Source organism: Neoarius graeffei, chromosome 4 (assembly GCF_027579695.1).
Source record: "Neoarius graeffei isolate fNeoGra1 chromosome 4, fNeoGra1.pri, whole genome shotgun sequence".
Taxonomy (NCBI): Eukaryota; Metazoa; Chordata; class Actinopteri; order Siluriformes; family Ariidae; genus Neoarius; species Neoarius graeffei.
In genome coordinates, this window is record NC_083572.1 from 27098419 (window position 1) to 27120517 (window position 22099).

The 22099-nt window shown below is 43.0% G+C and overlaps 1 protein-coding gene across 2 annotated transcripts in view; it reads right to left on the bottom strand.

The window, feature by feature from the left end:
- Window positions 1–22099, bottom strand: part of stx16 (syntaxin 16) — a 70253-nt gene that overhangs the window by 25060 nt on the left and 23094 nt on the right. For both annotated transcript variants that reach the window (XM_060919082.1, XM_060919083.1), the window contains exons 2-5: window positions 20619–20726; window positions 19863–20003; window positions 19285–19447; window positions 18314–18402 (exon numbers count right to left, since the gene is read on the bottom strand). In XM_060919082.1, the coding sequence (XP_060775065.1) occupies window positions 18314–18402; window positions 19285–19447; window positions 19863–20003; window positions 20619–20726 (501 nt within the window). The remainder of the gene's footprint in view (window positions 1–18313; window positions 18403–19284; window positions 19448–19862; window positions 20004–20618; window positions 20727–22099) is intronic.

Sequence of the window (22099 nt, forward strand, 5' to 3'; positions counted from 1 at the left end):
TAACAATGGTCTTGAATTTCCTCCATTTGTACACAGTCTGTCTGACTGTGGATTGGTGGAGTCCAAACTCTTTAGAGATGGTTTTGTAACCTTTTCCAGCCTGATGAGCATCAACAACGCTTTTTCTGAGGTCCTCAGAAATCTCCTTTGTTTGTGCCATGATACACTTCCACAAACATGTGTTGTGAAGATCAGATTTTGATAGATCCCTGTTCTTTAAATAAAACAGGGTGCCCATTCACACTTGATTGTCATCCCACTGATTGAAAACAGCTGACTCTAATTTCACCTTCAAATTAACTGCTAATCCTCACATACTTTTGCCACTCACAGATACATAATATTGGATCATTTTCCTCAATAAATAAATGACCAAGTATAATATTTTTGTCTCATTTGTTTAACTGGGTTCTCTTTTTCTATTTTTAAGATTTGTGTGAAAATCTGATGATGTTTTAGGTCATATTTATGCAGAAATGTAGAAAATTCTAAAGGGTTCACAAACCTTCAAGCACCACTGTAAACTGACAGAGCGAGCAAGGAGAGCACTGGTCAGAGAAGCAGCCAAGAGGCCCATGATCACTCTGGAGGAGCTGCAGAAATCCATAGCTCAGGTGGGAGAATCTGTGCATAGGACAACTAAGTCGTACACTCCACAAATCTGGCCTTTTTGGAAGAGTGGCAAGAAGAAAGCCATTGTTGAAAGACAGGCACAAGAAGTCCCGTTTGCAGTTTGCCAGAAGCCATGTAGGGGACACAGCAAACATGTGGAAGAAGGTGCTTGAGACCAAAGTTGAACTTTTTGGCCTAAATGCAAAGCACTATGTGTGGCAGAAAACTAACACTGCTCATCACCCTGCACACACCATCCCCACTGTGAAACATGGTGATGGCAGCATCATGCTATGGGGATGCTTTTCTTCAGCAGGGACAGGGAAGCTGGTCAGAATTGATGGGAAGATGGATGGAGCTAAATACAGGGCAATCCTGGAAGAAAACCTATTGGAGGCTGCAAGAGACTTGAGACTGGGAAGGAGATTCACCTTCCAGCAAGACAATAACCCTAAACATACAGCCAGAGCTACAATGGAATGGTTTAGATCAAAGAATATTCATGTGGTAGAATGGCCCAGTCAAAGTCCAGACCTAAATCCCATTGAGCATCTGTGGCAAGACTTGAAAATTACTGTTCACAGACACTCTCCATCCAATCTGGCTGAGCTTGAGCTATTTTGCAAAGAAGAATAGGCAAAATTTCACTGTCTAGATGTGCAAAGCTGCTAGAGACATACCACAAAAGACTTGCAGCTGTAATTGCAGCAAAAGGTGGCTCTACAAAGTATTGACACAGGGGGGCTGAATAATAATGCACATCACATTTTTCAGATTTTTATTTGTTTAAAATTTTGAAGACCATTTATCATTTTCATTTCACTTCACAATTATGTGCTACTCTGTGTTGGTCCATCACATAAAATCTCAATAAAAAAACTTTTAAGTTCGTGGTTGTAAGGTGGAAAAATGTGAAAAGTTCAAGGGGTATGAATACTTTTGCAAGGCACTGTACTGTGGTGAGAGACCATTCAGTGTTTTAAAGGTCAATAGTAGTATTTTATAATCAATACGAAATTTGTCAAGTCATTAGTTTTCTTTTGTTACAGACATGTAAAAGTTTTTTCCTTTACCTGACATGTTTTGACGGTGTACTTCCGTCTTCATCAGAGGGTCACCTGGATGTTGGTGTGTGACTTGCTTTTATAATCAGCTGATGTTACGGAGGTGTGGCCTCCCTGTTAACATTGACAGGTCGGTCACACCTCCCACTGTCAGTGTTGCCCCCTCAGGATGGCGCTCCAGGTGTGGGAGAGCATGTATGCCCCCTCATCCCTGTTTATTCTTCTTGGGCTACGCTTTCTAATTTCTATTGACTCCTTAATCCAACAGTGGTATCCGTTGTTCTCTTGTTGTATGATTTGAGCATTGTCCCAGTCCATTATATGATTTTCCCTTCTGCAGTGGTCTGTTATTGCTGATTTGAGGTTCTCTTGCGTGGCTTTATCTTTTTTTGCTCTTGTTTGTCTCTGTTCTGTTTTCTGTGGTTGGTTGAAGAGAGCAATTGGACTTGCTTGAAGATTCTTGAAAACATTTTGCCTCTCATCCTAAAGGCTTCCTCAGTTCTGTCTGACCAATAGGGAGTATCCAGTACTTATCCTCTCATGGATCATCATAGAATCCGAATCAGAATGCTGATGGCTGCATTGTAGGTGGCTGATAAAAGAGGTCATAGACACTCACCTCTGTTCAATGATGGTCGTTCCAGGTTGACAAAAATGAACGATCCTCTCTGGCTAAGATGTCTGCCAGTTTTCTGGAAGTCCTCTCATACTCCCGCACCAGTCGAAGGGATCTCATCTCAAAGTGCATAGAAACATGATCCCTTCGACTTCCTTTATGAAGTCCCACCTTCACCTTGAACCAGTCAGTCATTCCAACTGCACACCTCATTGCTGTTTCACATGTCTTGCACCACTCTAATATACTTCTCATTCACCCCACACTTTCTCATACAATACCATAACTCATCTCTCGGCAGTCTCGTATGCCATGTCTACAATGTAGCTTTCTCTGGCCTTCCCTGTACTTCTCCATTAACATTCTTAAAGCAAAAATTGCATCCGACATGCTCTTCCTTGGCATAAACCCATACTGCTGTTCACAGATTGCTACCTCTTCTCAATCTCTCCTCCAATACCCTTTCCCATAACTTCATGGTGTGGCTCATCAATTTTATCCCTCTGTAATTACTGCAGCTCTGTACATCTCCCTTATTCTTGTATATTGGGATTAGCACACTCTCCATTCAATTGGCATTTTCTCATTCTCTAGGATCTTATTAAACAAACAAACAAAAGTTAGGAACTCCACAGCCGTCTCATCCAAACATCTCCAAGCCTCACTCGGGATACCATCTGGTCCAACTGCTTTCCCAGTCTTCATTCTTTTCATGGCTGCCCTCACCTCATCCTTACTAACCAACTCTAGTTCCTGATTTGCTGTCTCCAACCAATCTGACCTTTTCTCTCTTGGATTCTCCTCATTTAATAAATCCTCAAAAGTACTCTTTCCACCTTCTTAATACACTTTTCCATTTACATCTTTCATCACTCTTATTGGTGCATCCCTCACATTCCTGTTTCTCTGCCTAGCTAGTCTGTACAGGTCTTTCTCTCCTTCTTTGGTCTCCAGTCTTTCGTACAACTCCTGGTATGCATCTGCTCTCACCTTTGCTACTGCTCGTTTTGCCTTCTGTCTCGTCTCTGTATAACCGCCTGCTTTCCTCATCTCTCTGATTGTCCCAATTCTTCTTTGCTAGCCTCTTCTCCTTTATAATTTCCTGCACTTCTTTGTTCCACCATCATATCTCCTTGTCTTCCTTCCTCCTTCCCTATGACCACCCTAGCACCTTCCTTGCTGTCTCTCACTAGTATAGACCCTTTTCAGTCACGTGACCTTCGTAAACACGACCACCATTTTGGACATGTAGCGGACTTCGGCTCGAATCAGTTTGAATGTGAGGAAGGCGACAAACGGAGAACATACAAGAAAAAGGAGCGAGATGCAGAACATACCTTCACTATCCAGCGATGTAGGGCATTTACAGGGCGAGCAGACGGAGAGGTATTTGCAAAAATTGAGGTTAGCAGGCTTAGAGAACGACGTTTACCTGCTTCCACCAGGATTGTTCACTGACGTACGGAAGTACACCAAGCCCTCGTCTTTACCTGACTTCGGACCACGTGATCTGTATACCTATGTCATTAAAAACCCATCGCCATACACATACACGCCAACGTCCGAGGTTCCGGAGCGCGCTCCGGCTTGCTCCCGGAGTGCTCCGGCCGAGGTTCCCCTCAAATTAAGCAGCGCGCGCCGGCTTGCTCCCGGAGTGCTTTGGCCGAGGTTCCCCTCAAATTAAGCAGCGCGTGCCGGCTTGCTCCAGGAGTGCTCCAGCCGAGGTCACGGAGCGCGCTGCTTAATTTGAGGGGAACTTCGGCCGGAGTGTGCTCCGGAACCTCGGCCGGAGCACTCCGGGAGCAAGCCGGCGCGCGCTGCTTAATTTGAGGGAGAGCAAGCCGGAGCACTCCGGGAGCAAGCCGGCGCGCTGCTTAATTTGAGGGGAACCTCGGCCGGAGCATTCCGGGAGCAAGCCGGTGCGCGCTGCTTAATTTGAGGGAGAGCAAGCCGGAGCGCGCTCCAGAACCTCGGACGTTGGCTCCGGTAGCTATTTATACTGGATCCGGTGTAAATAGCTGCCGGACCATAATTACAGTAAACTAGTAAATACAGTAAAGGAAAAACTTGAGACTGAAAGGTTTTAACAGTCATCCAAATGACTGAACGTAAACATTGCTACAGTAACATACCAGCTACTTGTTGACATTAGCTAGTCAACAATAGCTACTACAGAAGAACAAAGAGGTTACAATGGGTTATTTTAGCCTATTTGGTTACACACTCGCCGCCACAGAATGTTAACAGCAATGTAATGCCTTTTCTGGCTAATTTTATTCGTCTTACCTCCAACAAAGTGGTCACTACACAAGCGTTGGTATGCCGCTATCCATCTTCTCCGTCGGTCAGCATCTACCGGGATCCGATAAAATGATAACCCTTGCCTTGTTTGTTGATGGTTACTACATCCAGGTGCACAACAATATAGTGGCATGATGGAAGTCTTGCTGAAAGTAAAAACTTTCTTTGCTGCCGTTCCTCAATGTTGGCTGTGGTAAACTACTGGTAGTACACGTCCAAAATGGCGGCCGCGTTTGTCGTGACATCACGTGAAAAGGGTCCATAGCAGTAGTATCCCAATCTTCTGGAAGACTTCCATTACCACTCAATGCTCGTCTCATTTCTTCCCTAAACTCCTTCTGATGTTCAGTCTCTTAGTTTCCACCACTTAATCTTCGGCTCCACTATTTCACGCTTCCTCTTTCAAGCTCATCCTGCACACGACTACTTGATGTTGTCTAGCTACACTCTCCCCTGCCATCACTTTACAGTCTCCCATCTTCTTCAGGTTATCCCTTCTGCAGAGTATGTAGTCCACCTGTGTAGATCTTCCTCCACTCCTAAACATCACCCTGTGCTGCTCTTTCTTCTCAAAGTATGTATTGACACTTGCCAAATTCATCCTCTTTGAAAAATCAACCACCATTTGGCCTTCCACATTTCTCTCTCTTATTCCATATCTGCCCATCACATCCTCATCTCCTCCATTTCCCTTGCCAACATGCGAGTTGAAATCTGCTCCTAATCAGCACACGCTCCTCCCTTGGTATACTTTCTACCACTTCATCTTTTCCCAGAAAACCTCTTCATTTCTCACATACGCACACACAACATTCATTACCACTCCTTGAATCTCCAACTTCATGCCCATCACTATCTGACACCCTCTTCACATCAATCACACTGTTGACCAACTCTCCCCTCAAAACAATACCAACACCATTTCTCTTTCCATCGACTGCATAATAAAACAACTTGCATCCACCTCCAATGTTCTTGGCCTTGCTTCCTTTCCACCTTGTCTCTTGCACACACAAAATGTACAACTTCCTTCTTTCCATCATACCTGCTAACTCGCTCACTCTACCAGTCATTGTTCACACATTCAGTGTTCCTACCCTCAATTCTAAGCTCCTTCCCCTTCCAGCTTTCATGCTCTCTCCTAACATGCCTCCCCCCTCTCTTTTTCCTTCTCCGTTTTGGCGCAACAGTAGCATACTTTCCATCGGCATCCTGTTGACCAACAGTGCCAGAGGTGGCCGTTGTTAACCCGGGCCCCAACCGATCCAGTATGGTATTTCTCTTTTCAATCCGCATGTTAGATTTGGCACAGTTTTACGCCAGATGCCCTTCCTGATGCAACCCTCCCCAATTTATCCGGGCTTGGGACCGGCACCAAGAGTACGCTTATGCACCCACGGTGGCTGGATTAATAAAAAAAAATTGACTAAATAGTAATTTTAGCAACTAGCAGCTACAGCAGACTTGTAACCAGCTTCTGATATCCCCCAGCTATAATGACAATGTGTACACATACGCATTTCTTTTCTTACCTCAGCCACAGGCAATACTATGGTCAGTCAGTGATAGTCAGAAGACACAATAGGATGACAGCGCACAAACTCACAAACTTGGCGAAGCCCCATGGAGACTTGAGAATGAGCATCCTTACTGCATTGGACTACAAAGTAGATGAGTGAACATGTGCCAAATTCAAGAGCTGTTAGCAGCAGGTATAAGTGCAATGGTTAATGTACTGCATGCCAATATGAGGCCCATCATGGCACAAGAAGAAAAAAAAAAGGCAGCTCAACCTGATGTGATGAATTTAAAGCCTGACCCATTATGTGGTTGTGGCAGCAAGGGTGTGTGGTCAAGCATCAGCTGCGAATGTCAAGGAGTCAGATTGAACCAGCAGGTAACATGTCATGAGTTACACCCGTGTCCAATTACTGGCTGTCTATTAAACACGTCTCTTGGTGTGCCTTTCAGATGGCCAGTAACAAGAGAGAGGGAGCAGAGTTCCTCCAACGTGTGTGGTGTCTGTGTGCATTGTAGGGATGGATTGCCATCCCGTAGCCATAGTCATTATTTATGAACCATCTTCTTCCTTTCACTACACAGCATTGAACACACCAATCCCTGTACTCGATGCCATGTTCTATCTCCACCCATTCTTCTGACTCCCTGTAATGGTATCGCACACAGAGGATACCAGATACTAAATACAGTGACATCACAACTGTGCTTTAAACCGGAGGCGGAATCGAAATTTCTCTCTGGCGGTGGGTTTCCATGCGTGAAAGAGAGACGTCGTTGCATCTGTGCTACAGGAGAACAAAGGACAAAGAACGAGCTATTGATACCGGACCTTTAGCCAAAGTTCAATGTACTTGATCTTCACAGCTCATGCAGCATTTTAAAGAGAAAAGGCGACTGGATCCCTTTTCCCTTTCGCAATATCGACAAACTACAACATCCCTCTCTCTCTTTTTATGATTCCTTCCAGATCATCGGACGACCGACGGAACATTGAAGATCTTCAGCTGACGAGCTGTAAAAGTGAAAGGAACAGAACTGTTTTCTCCCTGGACCTGCGCTCCACGCTGTCTTCGGATAACAGACGGCGCACTTTCAGTCGCCAAGCAAGAGTGATCAAGTAAGGCTGGCATCTGGGCAATTGTTAACCTTAGTTGTGACTAGTTAACCCTTTGGTGACTGACCCCTTGAAAATGGTTCCTCCAGGAACGATGACGTTTCAGTTGTCAAGACAACGGGAAAACTAAAATACAAAAACAGAAAGATACGTCACAATGCTCTTGTGCACAAAACAAAATGCTCTTGTATTTGTATTTTAGTTTTTCCGTTGTCTTGACAACTGAAACGTCATGGTTCCTGGAGGAACCATTTTCAAGGGGTCAGTCACCAAAGGGTTAATGTGAAGAGTCTTGTTTATTTTAATTCATTTATGGTTTAAATGTACGCATTTTGATTCACATGAAAGTTGGTCTTAGACCGCGTATTGTTTGATTTACTTTGTTTACTATCTGTATTTAGTTAGATTGTGCATGCGTTCTCTCTCTCTCCCTCTCTCTTTTTAACTCCCTCCGTCGTACTACACTCCTCCACATTGGGATCTCAAGAGTAGCTAAGGGTGGAGTAGAAGTTGGGTTTAAGACCTAGCCGACACTAGTTTAAACTACAGATCCTGCCTCCCCTTTTCGCGCCCTCCTTGTTGACCATCCCCCTCTAGGCAGGGCCTAGCACAAGGCTCGCGCATTCCATACACACACACACACACACCTGATTCCCCCATCACATTTTAACATCCACTCGCCCCTACACTAACACTGGGATAATAGCTTATTACTTCTGATCACCATTAGGGCCTTAGTTATCATATACACTACTGATTCTTATTTGTATACATTGTATCACCATTTATATTGAATTATTCCTTGACTGCTATTGTTGCTATATCTGATCAGTATTAGTTTGCTAATTCATGTCAGCTATTTCAATAAATGGTATCTTTGGAATAAACTGTGTCCTGTCTATTGCTACAGCATTCACTGAGTGCCAACCTCTGCCAAACAAGTATTCTAATTGCCTTCGCCCATTTGGCTGTTATATGAACGTTATAGATCTCGAGTAAACATATTACATTAGAGCTACAACACTCAAACTATAGCAGCATCACCAAGTTATTCCATTGATTTTAACATTTTAGCTATAAACTATTAGACACTTGAATTAATGATTAATGAATTTATGAGACTAATCCCTTTTTACATGAGACTGATTTGATAAGCTTATTGCACCTACAGCATGTCTTAAGTGAACACTGAAAAGTGAGCATTAAAAAAAAAAAAAAAAAAAAAAAAAAAAAAAAAACACCTTGAATTGTAGTGCCCATCTCCAGTTCCCCATTTTCCACACATCCAAAGTCAGTACGCTGGTGCTGAAACTCAGGAGTGAGGAACAGAACACCACCATGACGACTGAACCAGTCAGGGAGCTCCTCCAGACACTCACCAACAACCTCCAGTGCCAGCACCAAGCACTCATCGCACTGTCGTGGATCAGGAGCAGCATGCCTAGGCCTCGAGCAGAGCCCATAAGGAGGACCAGCAGGTGATCCAGAACTTGGTTCAGTAAGCAGGTGCTCCAGCAGTCGTTCTTGTGGCTAGGGTGCCCGTCCAGCTGGTCAAAATAGGACTGCAGGACAACCCCAAAGCCTTCCCCAAGCTGTTCAAGCAAGTCATGAAAGGCGAGCTCATAGCCAACCTCATAGTGGGCGGCTCGCCTATTGCCGCTCCTGTGAGGGGAAGCACCACTCACAGCTCGGCCGCTCCCAGCCACCAGCATGCTGAAGTACACCAAACTGAAGCAGGCCATACTGCAACGGGTTGGCCGCGCCCAGAAGAGCAGCACCAGTGGTTCCGCTCGCTGGCATATGGCAAAGGTGGCTAGCCGTTTGCGCAACAGCTTGGGGATGCCTACTAATGGTGGCTGTTGACAGACGAGTGTAACGTTGTGACCAATCAAGTGACATTGGAGCAGCTCGTTACCCAACTGCAGAGTGAGAAATCAATGTGGATCCAGCATCACTGAGTGGAGTCACTGGAGGAGATGATACGTCTGGCAGAGGACCACCTTGTGTCATTTCTGGGAACAGGCACTCCTGCAACTTCTCTTCCCTTCTCCCTCACACACTTTCACCTTCTCCCTCTCCCCGCCCTTCCCCTACCCCAGCCCCGCAGAGACGGGGCCAATTCCCGATACCCACTCCCTGCACTTGTGTTGGTCCTCACTTGTGTCGGTATCTCCTCACCCCTTTCTCCTTCCATGTCCATGCTGCCATCAACCTCCTCCCTTTCTTGGTGAATCTGTCCATGCCCCCAAAATCGTGAGAAAGTTCAGGCTTCCCCCAAACAAGCAGGAACATACAGAGTTTCTGAGAGTATTCAAGGGGGTACACATCAAGCTTTGGTGGATTCTGTTTGTAATCAGACCTCCATGCATCAAAGCCTGATTCAATGCAGGGCACTGGGAAATGCACGATTGGTGAAGGTGAGGTGTGTGCACAGAGATGATGCTCACAAATATCTGCTAATGCCGGTCATTATTCATTTCCACGGAGAAAAAGTATAGTGTGGAGGCAGTGGTTAGCCCAAGCCTCACCCATCCACTTATCCTGGGAACAGATTGGCCAGGGTTTAAAATGTTAATAAAACAGCTAGTTGTGGGTGGGTCCTGCAGTAGTACATCAAAGGGAAAATCCCGCTGCAATGTTAGCTGGGGAGGCAGGCCCAGGGCCATTCATGTCAGCTCTGCGTCATGATGACACACAGTAGGGAGGGCCCTCTTTCTCTGGGGAATCCATCTGAGGATTTCCCACTGGAACAAATTTGTGACGAGTCTCTGAGGCACACGTTTGACCAAGGGAATGTGATTGACAGCCAGAAGCTCCAACCTAAACGTGGTGCTTTCCTTTCCGTATTTTTCTATTATTAAGGACGGGCTATATCGAGTGATACAGGACATTCAAACTAAAGAATAGACACCACAGTTGTTGGTCCCAAAGAGCCGTAGGGAACTTTTATTCCATATGGCTCATCATAAACCTAAGCCTGAGCACTTTGGTCTGTACAAAACATGAAATTGTCTCATGGCTCATTTCTATTGGCCAGGGATTCACTCCAATGTCTGCAGGTGATGTGTGGCTTGTCACCAATGCCAGATGGTAAATCCAGCAGTCATGCCAAAAGCACCATTGTGCCCATTCATTGAGATCCCCTTCGAAAGAATTGGCAGGGATCTCATTAGGCCATTACATTGATCTGCATGCAAGTATCGCTTTGTGTTAGCCAGAGTGAATTATGCAATGTGATACCCGGAAGCAGTGCCTCTCCGCGATATCTCTGCACAGTGTTGCAGAGGCACTCTTTCGCATCATCTCCTGAGTCGGAACTCTGAAACAAATCCTTACTGATCAAGGCACTGCTTTTGTGTCATGCACACTATGCAAGTTGTATGAATTATTGAGGATTAAATCGATTCATTGTGTTTATCATCTGCAAACGGACAGGTTGGTCAAATGATTTAACCAAAACGCTTAAAAACTATGATTCGTAAGTTTGTTCACAGGGGAACCAGTATTAGTGTCTCAACCCTCTGTTTGCAGTACGCTAGGTCCCACAAGCCTCCACCAGGTTTTCCCTGCTTGAACTACTGGATGGGCGCAAGCCTCGTTACTTCCTCGACTTCATTAAACAACATTGGGAGGAGGAACCTTCTCAAAGCAAAAATGAAATTCAGTACGTTCTTGATCTGAGAACAAAACTCCATGCACTGAGCCACATAACCCAGGAGAATTTGCTACAGGCACAAAAATGTCAATCCCGCCTGTACAACAGAGGGACACAGCTAAGGGAATTTGCATCAGGAGATAAAGTGCTCATTTTACTGCCCACGTCAAGCTCAAAATCACTCACCAAGTGGCAAGGGCCCTTTGAGATCACAAGGGAATTGGGGAAGTTAATGAGGTCAGACATCCAGATAGAGGAGACACATCAAATCAACCACCTCAATCTCCTAAAACAGTGGAGAGAGGATGCTTCTGTAGCTCTGGCAACAGTAGTTCCAGACAGCTGGGACTGGGGACAAGTCCAAAAAGCGTGGCCCAATTGACTCCGCTCCCCTGTGGAGACCACCTCTCACCATCCCAGAGAGCACAGGTTATCAGGTTGCAGGAGGAATTCTTCAATGTGTTCTCACCCCTTCCTGATTGCACTGATCTCCTAGAGAACCACATCAAGACTCCCCCAGGGTGGTGGTGCACAGCCACCTGTATTGGCTCCCCAAGCACAAGAAAAATGTGGTTTGGGATGAAATCAAGGTTATGCTTGAGATGGGAGTGATTGAGGAGTCACACAGTGACTGGAGCAACCCAGTGGGCTTGGTTAATTACTGGCTGTCTATTAAACGTGTGTCTTTCAGATGGCCAGTAACAAGAGAGAGAGTAGAGTTCCCCTAACGTGTGTGTGTGTGTGTGTGTGTGTCTTAAGTGAACACTGAAAAGTGGGCGTTAAAAACAAAGCTCACCTTGAATTGTAGCACCCGTCTCCAGTCCTTCATTTTCCACACATCCAAAGTCATTACAGTGGTAAATCAGCCCAAGCAAGTGGCCAGTTTCAGAGATTACACACACCTCAAAACAACTAGAATATAATGAAAAAGTTCATTTTTTCATAATTTAACCCTCCTCAATCAAAGCTTGGCAGGTTTAGAATGAGTAGGTTATGTATTTAGATTAATAGCTTCATAAATTATCATAACAGCATAATAAACATAGACAATCTTTATACTTTCCTATGTGCCCACTGCCAAATAATATATTTTCTTAAATTACCTAAATTAGATTAAACAAAACTTGTCACCTTACTCAAGTCACCCCTGAATCAGAGCACTGAGCACCCACTTATTTATAAAAGACAACTCACACAGTAACAGCATGATAATTACTTTTACCCTTTTGGTTTCGCTTTTGTGGTGGGAACGCCCACTGTAAACAGGATAAAATGTGTCAGCTATAATTTAGGCTACCTGTCTGGAGATAATTTGATGCTCAGGGGGCACTTCGGATGATTCAGGACAGCAATTCAATTTCAGCAGTTCACTGAATCTTGAGAACTGCAACACTGATGAGTGGTGTCATTTTGAACTTGTCGATCCAGCTGAAGATCAACTCGAATAAGTGTAAATATTTCTTCTATTTCATATGAGCATATCGGTTGATGTGCATGTGGTGTAGTGCATCATCTTTGCATGCTTTCTTGAGTAAATAACACACGCACTGGTACTTGTTTACTCCCATTTCTTCTTCGGCTTTTTCTGACACACTCTGATATCAATTTCAACAAATCTAAGCAGTATTTTCAGTCATATGACTTTTTTTTTGTATTCAGCACAAGTTCGGCTACAATAATATCTACGTAGTATGTACGTCATAATTGTACTTTAAAAAAAAAAAAAAGATAACTGATGTTGTAAAAAGTAGTCTTAGAACTGTGCTGGAATGTGTTTAAAAATAAAATAAAAATTACCACCTTACCCATTGTGATGAACAATCTGAAAATCACTTGACTTGATGGGATTAAGAGTTGGCAGTGACGGGGTATTCACTCTTCTCATTGAATATAATTTTTTACTCTTCTTATTGAATACCCCTCCCACTGCCAACTCTTTATCCCAAAACAATAGGAAATACATTTTTTGATGGCCAGTTAACTGTCCAAATCAATGGAGCAGATAAGTTTTTGTGCTTGATGCATTCCTAAGACTGAACAGAATCACCTCAAGTGACAAACGGTTTGTTACAATGGGTAATGTTTTTCACACGTTCCAACAAAGTTGTAAAACAGCTTTTTTTTTTTTTAAGTACAATCATGATATCCATACTACATGGATATTATTGTAGCTAAACTTGTACTGAATGCAAAAATCATATGACTGAAAATACTGCTTAGATTTGTTGAGATTGACATAGAGCATGCCAAAATCATTAGTGCCAGAAAAATACCCTCAGACTCCAGAGGGTTAATTCAAAAAGGTAAACTTTATTATATGCTATATTCAATACATGTCAAGTTAAATATTTCAAGCCCTTTTTGTTTTAATTTTCATATTTTATGGTTTAGAGCTCATGAAAATAAGGAATCTATTTTAAATTAGAATATTTCCTAATATCAATCAAAAAAGGATTTACAATGCAGAAACGTTCAATTTCAACAAGATGTGGTATGGAGGTAAATCAGCCTATGGCACTGCTGAGGTGTTATTGAAGCCCAGATTGCTTTGATAGTGGCCTTCAGCTTGTCTGTATTTTTGGGTTGGGTGTATCATCTTCCTCTTGACAATACCCCATAGAGTTTCAATGGGGTTCAGGTCAGGCGAGTTGGCTGGCTAATCAAGCACAGTAATATCATGGTCAGCAAATCAACTGGTTGTAGTTTTGACACTGTGGGCAGGTGCCAAGTCCTGCTGGAAAAGGAAATCAGCATCTCCATAAAGCTTGTCAGCAGATGGAAGCATGAAGTGCTCTTAAATCTCCTGGTAGATGGCAGTGTTGACTTTGGACTTGATTTAAAAAAACAAAAACAAAAAAACACAGTAGACCAACACCAGCAGATGACATGGCACCCCAGATAGTCACAGACTGCGGAAATTTTACACTGGACTTCAAACACCTTGAATTCTGTGCCTTTCCACTCTTTCTCCAGACTCGAGCACCTTGCCTTCCAAATTAAATGCAAAATTTACTTTCATCTGAAAAGAGGTCATTGAGCAACAGTCCAGTTCTTTCTCTCCTTAGATCAGGTATGATACTTTGGACATCGTCTCTGGTTCAGGAGTGGCTTGATATTAAGAACGCGACAGTTGTTGCCCCTTTCCTGAAGACATAGGTGCACGGTGGCTCTTGATGCACTGACACCAGTCTCAGTCCACTCCTTGTGAAGCTCTCCCAAGTTCCTGAACTGACTTTTCTTGAAAATCCTCTCAAGGATGCAGTCATCCCTGTTGCTTGTACACCTTTTCCAGCCAGTTTTTCAGCATTTACCTTCTGTGGCCTACCCTCCTTGTGGAAGGTGTCGATGATCGTCTTCTGGACAATTGTCAAGTAAGCAGTCTTCCCCATGATTGTGGTCGCGTGCACTGAACTAGACCGAGAGATGCACAGGATTTATTCTGGTTTTACTCAAACTCAAAATGAAATACTGTAATATTCTGAGGTGGGTTTTTTTTGGTGGCGTAGGCCATAATTATCAAAATTAAAATAGAAAAATTGTTGAAACATTTATGTATAATGAATCTAGAACATACAAAAATTTTCACTTTTAAATAACTGATGGAAGGGGCGTCGTGGCTCAGGTGGATAAGGCACCATACCATAAATCCAGGGACCTGGGTTCGATTCTGACCCGAGGTAATTTCCCGATCCCTCCCCATCTCTCTCCCGCTCATTTCCTGTCTCTACACTGTCCTATCCAATAAAGGTGGAAAAAGCCCCAAAAAAATCTTTAGAAAAATATAATAACTGATGGAAAATATTGAACTTTCAATATTTTTTTATTGAAGGCAAGCTGTCTTGCTCAAATGCCATTACCAGAATACGGTGAAAACAAATATTGCACCAATTGCCACTGGGTGCCTGAACAGGTAGAGGAGATACTGGATGATCACACCTCTGATTTGAAAACAAACCAAGCATATGGCAAGTGGGCTACTGATTGGAGACTTTAACCCACATACATGATATTTCTAACAGATGGAAAGAGTCATGCAGGATATGGCACACTTCACTTTGGTACCAGGGCAGAAACTCAAGAATGTGGACCAGGAAAAGAAAATTAAAAAAAAAAAAAAAGACTGCCCAAACCACCAAAGCAAGATTAACCAGAAGCTTGAGAACATGCAGTTGATAGCTTACCCCTCTGCATTTAACGCATCTGAGGCTGATGACATAAGATCAGTGGCTGGGGAGCACACCATCCACAGCATATAGTTTACAGTGTCACCATCAGCCATAGGTGAACACTGGAATCTGGGCCACAGAGGTGCAAGATCCAAGGCAAATGGCTATACTGACTGCAGAAGTGCAGTCAATGCTAGAGAAACAAGCAACAGAGATAAGCCTGGCCAGATTTTTTTCCAAGAGACAGTATATTCTGATTATTTTCTGAAATCTGAGACACAAATATCGTCTCCATGCGATGCACATATAAAAACATGGTGAACAGTCATGAATGCTTTGTGGCCACAGATCTGAAAAATACACATTTCCACTACTGTGACACACAAAGGATTTCTCCCCCCCCCCCACATAAGTGGAGTGCTGTACCAATTAAGGATCCTTCCCTTTTAGTTCAAGTAGGTGCAAGCCACACTAAAACCCCCCACAACACTAAAGGCCAATTTATGCTGACAACCCAGTCCTCGCAGACGGCGTCGCAGATAGCATCTGCGTAGTCCCCCCCACCTTCGCAGACACTCTGCGCGCACCTCCCAAAAATTGTGACCACCGCAGAAGCCTCGCAGACAGCGTCGCAGACAAGAGGGCTCGGATTGGTCCACTCTACATCCGCTGTACACGCACTTCCGCTTCCCTACTTTCCCGGTTTGGTTTCACGACCGCCATTTTTAAAAACATGAGCGAAGATGGAGCAGCACGAAGAGCGGTTGATTGAGGAAGTGAGGAAGTACGTACATCTATACGACTCCAGTTCTAGTCATTATAAGTAACCGGAGGATAAACACTCCACTAACCACAACCACCAACTACTCCTAGCGATTTCGCGACTTCTCGCCCCCTTGCGTTGTGGCGGTGAATAACATCGCGCACGCCTATTACTCCCCGCTCAACAATAAATTACAACTGTCTGCGAAAAGCTATCTGCGAAAGCCTTGTCGCAAGAGCATACAGAGGCCCTAAGGCCTGTGTTTATTACTTATCTAGAACGTTGGCTGCTATTGCTGACAGTTTCAGTGGCAAATGAAGAGACAAAGATCTGGAATTCCTGGTTCCAGCCTCAATTCTGAATGCAGTCAGGGAACAAGTAGCACCACATGGCCCATATTCAGATTTTCTACATTTGGTAGGGATGCTGGAAGCAGCAACCCCAAGAATTAAAAGAGGAATATTGCATCTTATACCATCTCAGTGTTGCCCAGCTTGTCAGAATTACTAGTAGTTATTTCCCATGAACCTGATTTCCTCTGAATGGCCCAGTGGACAGTTGAGTGGAGACACGTTTTCACTGTGTTCGGTCAAAATGGCGTAAATCGCTCCCCGCGTCTCCTCAGTGACATAGACTCGGCCCAAGCGAAAGTCTCCGGCGAGGAGCACTGATTGCGAGGTCCCATACAATTGAAACTCAGGTGAGTCAGGGAGGGGATTCCCTGCCGAGACTGCGTGCAGTGTGTTAACGTGAGCATGTAGCCTATGGGAAACAGTAGTGTCTTGGATTAGCACAATGTGTTAGCGCAAGCATGTAGCCTACGGGAAATGAAGTGTGTGTCGGATTAGCACTAATCCCATGTTTTGAAAAATCGAAAAATGTTGTCTTGGGTCCCTCTGAGGTGTCACCAATCTATGTGACAAGTATGGAGTATGTGCGTCCGGCCATGTCGATTTGCATAGGTGAACAGACAGAGAAACAGACAGCCTTCCTTTAGTAGTATAGATGCATGAACAGTGTAACAAGCAGTTTTGTGCCCATTTTTCCCTGTGAAAAGAGAAGCAATAACATTATATGCAAAAGTATTCAGCTGAAAGGAAGACAGTAACCTGGAATGTGATGAGATGTGGAAAGGTAGCTGGCATATGCAACTGTGGTTCTACAACTAAGTGGAGGGTCAGCTGGCCACCTGGATCACTCAGGCTGACAAAAGTAGTCAGGGGATGAGCGCAACCTGTAGGCTGCATACATGAGGTCACAGTCACAAGGTAATGAATTTGATCTTAACACTTGGCTCAGGAAAAAAGGATGCGAGAAAACTCAATTAGTTCCTGAAGGAAAACCTGGCAGCCCTTCACTTATGCCACTTTTCCACTACCAACGCAGCTGAGTTGGGCTGAGCCGTGCTGTGCTGAGTTGGGCTGAGTCGAGCTGAGCGGGGCTGTTGGAGTTGCATTTCGACTACAACCGCGCTGAACCATGCTGGCTGGAAGTGGGTGGACACATTGGGTGGAGTTAGCAAAAGTGGGTGGACGTCACGTGATGTCGTTAGGCGGCGCAAACAGTGACATCAGTGATCTTTTAAGCGGTAGTCTCACTACCTGGATAGTAAACAATAAACATGGAGGACATGGAGTCGTTAGTGTTGCTGGTCTTGGTGCTGTGGCTTGTTGTCACCGACAACACCAACAGATTGCAAGAGCGTATAGATGAGGCAAGGCGCATAAGGCTTCAGAAATTCTCGTAATTCGTAATTCTTCTTCCGGGTTTACGGTGTTTACAGATCCCAGCGTGCTTGCGGGGCGTGTGTGGGCATGTGAGGACACTCCTCCTCACCAATCAGTGCACAGGGGAGTATCTGCTCACACCCCTAGCCCCACTCGGCTCGGTTTGGCTCGCTTCGGCTCGCTTCAGCCCTACTCCAAAACCGTGCAAGTTTTGGGTGCTAAGCAGGGCTGAAGCGAGCTGAGTCGTGCTGCTCTAAGGTAGTCGAAACGCGAGCCGTGTCGGGCTGAAGTGAGCTGAAGTGAGCTGAAAAAGGGTAGTGGAAAAGGGCCATTAGAGAACCATACAATCAGTTATTTAGTGTTGTGTTCATTTAGTTCAATCAGTTGGAGATTTGTCTGTTCAAACAGTTGAGAACACCATTTGCTTATTAGAGAAGAGGCTGATCAAATAATATTAGGCTAATATCAGGAAAAAAAAAAGGCAGCTCAGACACTGGAGGGGGAAAAAAATTTATATATATGAACTTGACCCAAACTTGAAACAAATCAAAGAAATGAATTTGGAATATATAGCAAGTTATTTTTGTGGAAAATGCAGTTTGTTTGTTTTTTCCTGTTTTCTTAATTGCTTCAGTTAAAAAAATAAAGCTTTAAAGTAGTTTTTAAAGAAAAATATTGGATGGGCATCAAGATCAGCTGATACTCATGGTTTCAGTATCTGTATCTATTGGAAAAAGTAGTCATCATGACATCTCTACTGATTATCTTTCTTACCCTGTCATGTAATGCTATGCCTTCATCCTCCTCCATCAAAGGCCCAGAGTCAAAGAAGTGTTTAGACCTTTCTTCACGATTCTTCATGCCTGAAATAGATGGCAAAATGGTTGGAACTTGCCACTACTGATCATGCTAAAATCTCTTAGAGACATTTCATTTGTAATAAAATAAAAATGAAGGCTTACAAATTTAAAAAAAAAAAAATCTGAGATACTGACTTGTGTCACTGCATTAAGTTATATTTGCAGGATGTTAGATTGTCATTTTGCTCCTTCTGGTAGTAAAATGCTATTGCAAGCTATATGCAGATAATTTATAACATTTTTTGGCTGTAAGTAATATCTTCAATAAGAATTCAATGCTGGATTCCAAACAATATTCTGTGTATTAAAAACGTGACAAATACAGTGACACCACAGGGGTAATATCGTATGATTTAGTAGAGCAAAATTTAGTTTCGGCTGCACCCTAAGTACTCCTGCCTCTGCTGATCTCGTCAACCCCTTAGGTTTACAGAAGTGTTATAAGAATAAGAGAGTCAATACAAATTCAAAATTTAAAAAATAAATAAACAAACTTAAAAAAAGATCCAAAGAAGGAAAACTAAAGAAGCAAAAAGCACTGACTGAATTACTCTAACACAGTATAAAAGGGTTAAATGCAAAGTACAGGAAAAAAAGAAAAAAAAAAAGACAGACACCAAAACACCTCTTAACCACTAACCTTTCTGTTAGCACACTAGCTAAAACAGTTTAGAGCATAAACAGACAAGTTTGCCAAAAAACACACACACAAAAAAAGGACACCAAAACACCTCTTAACCGCTAACCTTTCTGTTAGCACACTAGCTAAAACAGTTTACAGCATAAACAGACAAGTTTGCCAAAACACACACAAAAAAAATCATTCAAGTTGCTCTTTCCCAATTTAAAATAGTTGGAAATGCAAAATCACTCACACACACTTACGTTTCAGGTAACTGGACTGTGTGTGTCGAAAGTTGGTTGAGAGCTCCTGAAGGCTCTGCGCCAATGAGGAGATGACGTTTCTGAGCAGCCTCCCCTCCTGTTCTGTACAGTGACCAGACCGAGACTGCAGCCCCACAACTGCACGCTGACAACGATGGAACATCTAGACACACAAACATGCCCATAGATGACCAACAGAAATATTTACCACCAGTTGCTAATAATACTCAATCCAGAGAAATTGAAAATGGAATATGAATCTTTCCTCATCTGTTTCATGTTATTTAAAAAAAAATAAAAAAAAGAGCTCAGCAGGGAATAGCTGATAGAGAGTTCATGCTTCAGTGACTAAATGATGAACAAAAGGAGACAGCAATCAATCATCAACCGATTGCTGCTTCAAATGTAAGAATAGATTCCCAAGCACAAAAATCCAGACAATTTCTTTTCATCACGTAATGAATTCTAAGAACTTCTTAACGAATGGCCAAAGAAATTGTGTGTATGGTATTTGTTTATCAGTCAAACTGCCATTTGCAAACAAAATCATTGCAACCTCTCCGCGGGGGGGATTTAACCTGTGTGATTTCCTGTGTAGTGATCTCAATGGCATGCTCCTCCTTGGTGCTATCATCCAGTGTTGGCCGGTTCATGTGTCTATCATGCAGACTTGCTAGCGCCTTCATTTTCTGCTGTATACGCGTGATCTCGTACTGAATCTGAGGACAGAAAAAGCCACAAATGAGCTTTGAACCACTAAGAGAGCCATATTTCAAATTGTCTGAAGCTATGAGACTATAATAATGGGGACAGAAATATTATTCATCAAATGCAGTTAATTAAGCTACTATTTAGCCTTCACTACCAAATGGATGGCTTATACATAATTTTTTTTTAAACTACATTTTACCATATGGCTTCGAATAACTTTCCAATGTATTCATTTGAAATAATCTTTGGTTGAGAAGAGCACAGTATTTTACACTACTACTTATTTGTACTTCAATTAAATCTACTCTGTAAGACATGCCATAACAATAATAGACTACATATTAAGGATTCAAAAGTGAATTGTGTACAGGGATCTTTAAATAATGTCCCAATATAGGTGCACAATCATTGTGCAAGCACATTAAAATAAGGTAATGGTTTTACAAAAGCACTTGGACAGCATGGAAAAAGATGTTGATTCAAAACCAGTTATTAAGAAACAAATGACAAATGTTACTGGGTAACAAATTTGCATGGAATTCTACTTATAAAGCACTTTGGAAAAGAGAAAATATTTTACTCTTATTTTACATTTTTGCTTTGTTCACATGGAGCTACTTTACCTCATCCACACCCTCTATCCATTTGGGTGAGAGCCTTTTAGTGACCCCGATGCCAGCCTCTGGATCCAAACCAATTCCAGACACCAAAGCCATTCGATCATCAACCAGCTATAAATAAAAAGACATGGAAAGGGGTGTCAATTTCTGATCTGAACAATCACTTAGTACTGGAGTTTACTGTGCATAGGACAGTTTCTTAAACAATATCAAAATTACTCCTGCTGAGATGTAAAATGATTGAATGATACCTCATCATACTCCTAATTTGATTGACAGAGCCCAGTAGAGTCCCATCCAATGAGTTAAGAAAGTAGACAAGAAGGGAAAGGTGGAGAAGTGACAGTAAGAGTCCAAAGCAAAAGACAGAGATCAGCATCAAAAACACATAAACAGCATCAGGATTAGGCATACAATTTACTATGGGAAAAATAGCATCAGAAAACACCTGTAGTTCATTAATTACATAAAAATATTAATCAAATTCAAAATCCCAACACATCTAAATCATGAAAAGATGCTGAAGATCTTTGGTATAGTTGAAATTGTTTTAATCATATACAGGTAGTCGTCGACTTACGACTGCGTTTGGTTACGACTGACCGGTCATAAACCGATCTGGTCGTAAGTCGGCCTATGTTAAATGAACGCAAGTATATTGTGATGTGTAATGATATTGTAATCATCTTACAAAGTCTTATTTTATCCACATTTTCTTATTTCATTACCTTGGCTCATTATTTGGTTTAAGTCAAACACTGCATACTACACTGCGTACAGTACAATTCGTTTAATATGTGCAAAACAAAAAATACGAAATACAGGTGTGAAAAATAGAAAACATTTTAGTTTGAAACATACCAAAATACAAATGTAAAACAGCAAAATACAAAATTTAGTGACCACTGGCATCACTGGTGCTTGGCTGGGGGTCGTCTACGTCATCATCAGCTGTCGCAGTGCTCAGGCTGGCGGGAGCATTTGCTCGTTTCATAAACCAGGAGCTGGGGCGGAAACTGTATGACGGAGTGCGCGAGGGAGCGCGAGAGAGACTGCGCATATGCCTGGAGCTGGGGCGGAAACTGTATGACGGAGTGTGCAAGGGAGCGCGAGAGAGACTACTCATGTGCCTGGAGCTGGGGCGGAAACTGTCGTACGCTCAGCTAGGAAACACTTGCCAGTCATAACCAGACGGTCGTAAAGTCGATCGGTCATAAGTCGCATAGGTCGTAAGTCGACGGCTACCTGTATTAAAGAAACAGACTACATCAATAACTAGAAAACAACAAAACTTTATTTTCCCTAAAAAAAAAAAAAAGTAGCAAGCACAAAGTAGTAAGCAAAGGAGCTGCAAGACAACCATTACCCTGAACAAAAAAAAGGCTACTTGGGTTAAAGCCTTAGTCAGAAGTTATCAAAGCATGGCCACCTTAGTCATCATTTAAGGGTATAAACCTGAAAATCTTGGAAAAAAAATTGCATTG